This window comes from Dendrobates tinctorius, unplaced genomic scaffold (genome assembly GCF_039654945.1).
Source record: "Dendrobates tinctorius isolate UK_male_01 unplaced genomic scaffold, ASM3965494v1 ptg000245l, whole genome shotgun sequence".
Classification (NCBI taxonomy): Eukaryota; Metazoa; Chordata; class Amphibia; order Anura; family Dendrobatidae; genus Dendrobates; species Dendrobates tinctorius.
Window position 1 is genome coordinate 5,072,141 of NW_027361912.1, and position 2,232 is coordinate 5,074,372.

A 2,232-nucleotide genomic window follows, 5' to 3' on the forward strand; every position below is an offset into this window, starting at 1 on the left:
AGCCTCCCCAATATTCTTCTGGACCTCCTTCCAAACCCCGACCTGGATCAAGACACGCTGTCTGAAAAAGAATTTTTTTAAACCAAAAAATAATAATTCTTGCATCACAAGAACAAGTTCCATAAGGGAAGTAATACTATTTTCCTCCTTTAATCATAGATATTCAAGATGAATAATTGTGAAATCGGTACAGTGACTGAATTCTACATGACCCCATTCTCCATCTCCAGAATTATTACAATTTTTTTATTCACTGGGTTTTTATTCATGTATTTTCTAGCAGTGATGGGAAATCTGATTATCATTGCTCTCGTCCGTGTTGCTCCCCAACTTCACACCCCGATGTATTTCTTCTTGTGCAATCTCTCTTCTGTTGACGTCATCTACGTCTCTACGATTCTACCTAAGATGTTATCCATCATTTCAACAGAAGACAAGACGATCTCGTTCTTTGGCTGTATGACTCAGCTTTCATTCTTCTTGTTCTGTGGTGATGCTGAGATTTATATTCTTACCTCTATGGCTTATGATCGCTACTTGGCGATTTGTTCTCCTCTACATTATTCTTCTATCATGACAAGGAAAGTTTGTTTTATTATAGCAACTTCATACATGATTCTAAGTGCCGTGAATTCCATAATGTTTTCCTTAATGACATCTAATTTATCATTCTGTTACTCTCACACGATCAACCATTTCTTTTGTGAGATATTACCTTTAATGGCATTGTCTTCTAGTGACACAAAGAGTATGAAAACTATAATTTCAATAGAAGATGTTTTTATTGTACTTTTTAGTTTTATGTTTATTTTGGCATCATATGTAAGAATCATCTCCACAATTTTAAAGATTCGTTCTTCTACGGGGAGGCTTAAGGCTTTTTCTAGCTGCATATCTCACCTCATTACTGTCTTTTTGTTTTTTGGACCAAGTATCTTCATGTACTTGAAGCCTGAATCTGAAGATTCTAAGGAACAATATAATATTCTCTCAATGTTTTATGTGGCCGTTGTTCCAATGTTAAACCCATTTGTTTATAGCCTGAGGAACAAAGACGTTATTGGAGCTGCTAGAAAAATAGCCACAATAATACAGAACAGAATCCCACTTTTTGGAAAAAATAAACAAAAATGAATTTGATGGGTTAAAATAGTCTTAAAAGTGGTTGGTTGTTAAAGAGCCAGACATCAGAGAGAGTGTAAGCATACCTACCAAGCATCTTGAGACTGTTTCAAATTTGAGGAGCTGTCCCTCTGTCCTGGACGGCCATGTACATGTCCCAGCTACACAGTACACAGATACAGTTGAAAAAATGGTGGAGTCAAAAAACATCAGATCCCTAGTCCACCATTCAGTCCATGTAAAGACTGAAGGCCCTGCCAGGACCTTTAGGACAAGTGACATTCTCAGGTCACATAGCTAGGCAATAGAAATGATAAGCAGGACACAGGCAAGGTGTTTGGTGTGCAGACACTGTAGGGGCATCATATTGTTTGTATGTGTGTGTGTGTAGGCAGCCCACTATGGGAGGACTGTAGGGGCATCAAACTGTGTGTGGGGGCATCATACTGAGTGGGGGGACTATGGAAACCTCATACTGTGTTTGAGGAGCTATGGGGGCATCATATTATATGTGGGTACCTGGGGGGCATCATTTTATATGGGAAGATTATGGGGAGGCATCATTATGCTTGGGACTCAGTGCGGGTACCATGCTTAGTGCAACACTGTAAGGACATCATATTATATGGAAGGATTATAGGGGCATCATTATGTTTGAGAGTCTGAAGGGTCATGATTAGTGATGGGCGAGCACTAAGATGCTTGGGTGCTCATTGCTCGGGTCGAGCAAATTGGAATACTCGGGTACTCGACCCGAGCAACGAGCCCAATGTAAGTCTACGGGAAACCAGAGCATTTTTGCTGTGACCCCCCCCCCCCCCGCAGTCTTTTTAGGGTCTAAAAATGGCAGAAATCGATGGGAGCAGTGCTGAAATGACAAGGGAACATCATGGGGAAGACCCCTGGAAGCATTTCTGACTTCCAGGTCACTGCTGTGAACAATGTTGTCAGAGTCTTACTCCACTTTTCCGGGCGCACAATAAATCATACAAAAACAAAACAATAATTGATTTTCCTGGGAAATATGTTAAGGAACATCCTTTCCAGGGTAATGTCTTGAATGTAAGGCCAAATAAATAACCCAAAACAAAAATGTTCCTCCACCACTTG

At 40.2% G+C, this 2,232-nt stretch overlaps 1 protein-coding gene across 1 annotated transcript; it reads left to right on the top strand.

Moving 5' to 3' along the window:
* Window positions 1-267: 267 nt before the first annotated feature.
* LOC141060849 (olfactory receptor 5AR1-like) lies at window positions 268-1,134 on the top strand. The gene has a single exon (XM_073557224.1). It carries the CDS (start codon window positions 268-270, stop codon window positions 1,132-1,134), a length of 867 nt encoding a protein of 288 aa, XP_073413325.1.
* Window positions 1,135-2,232: the final 1,098 nt, after the last annotated feature.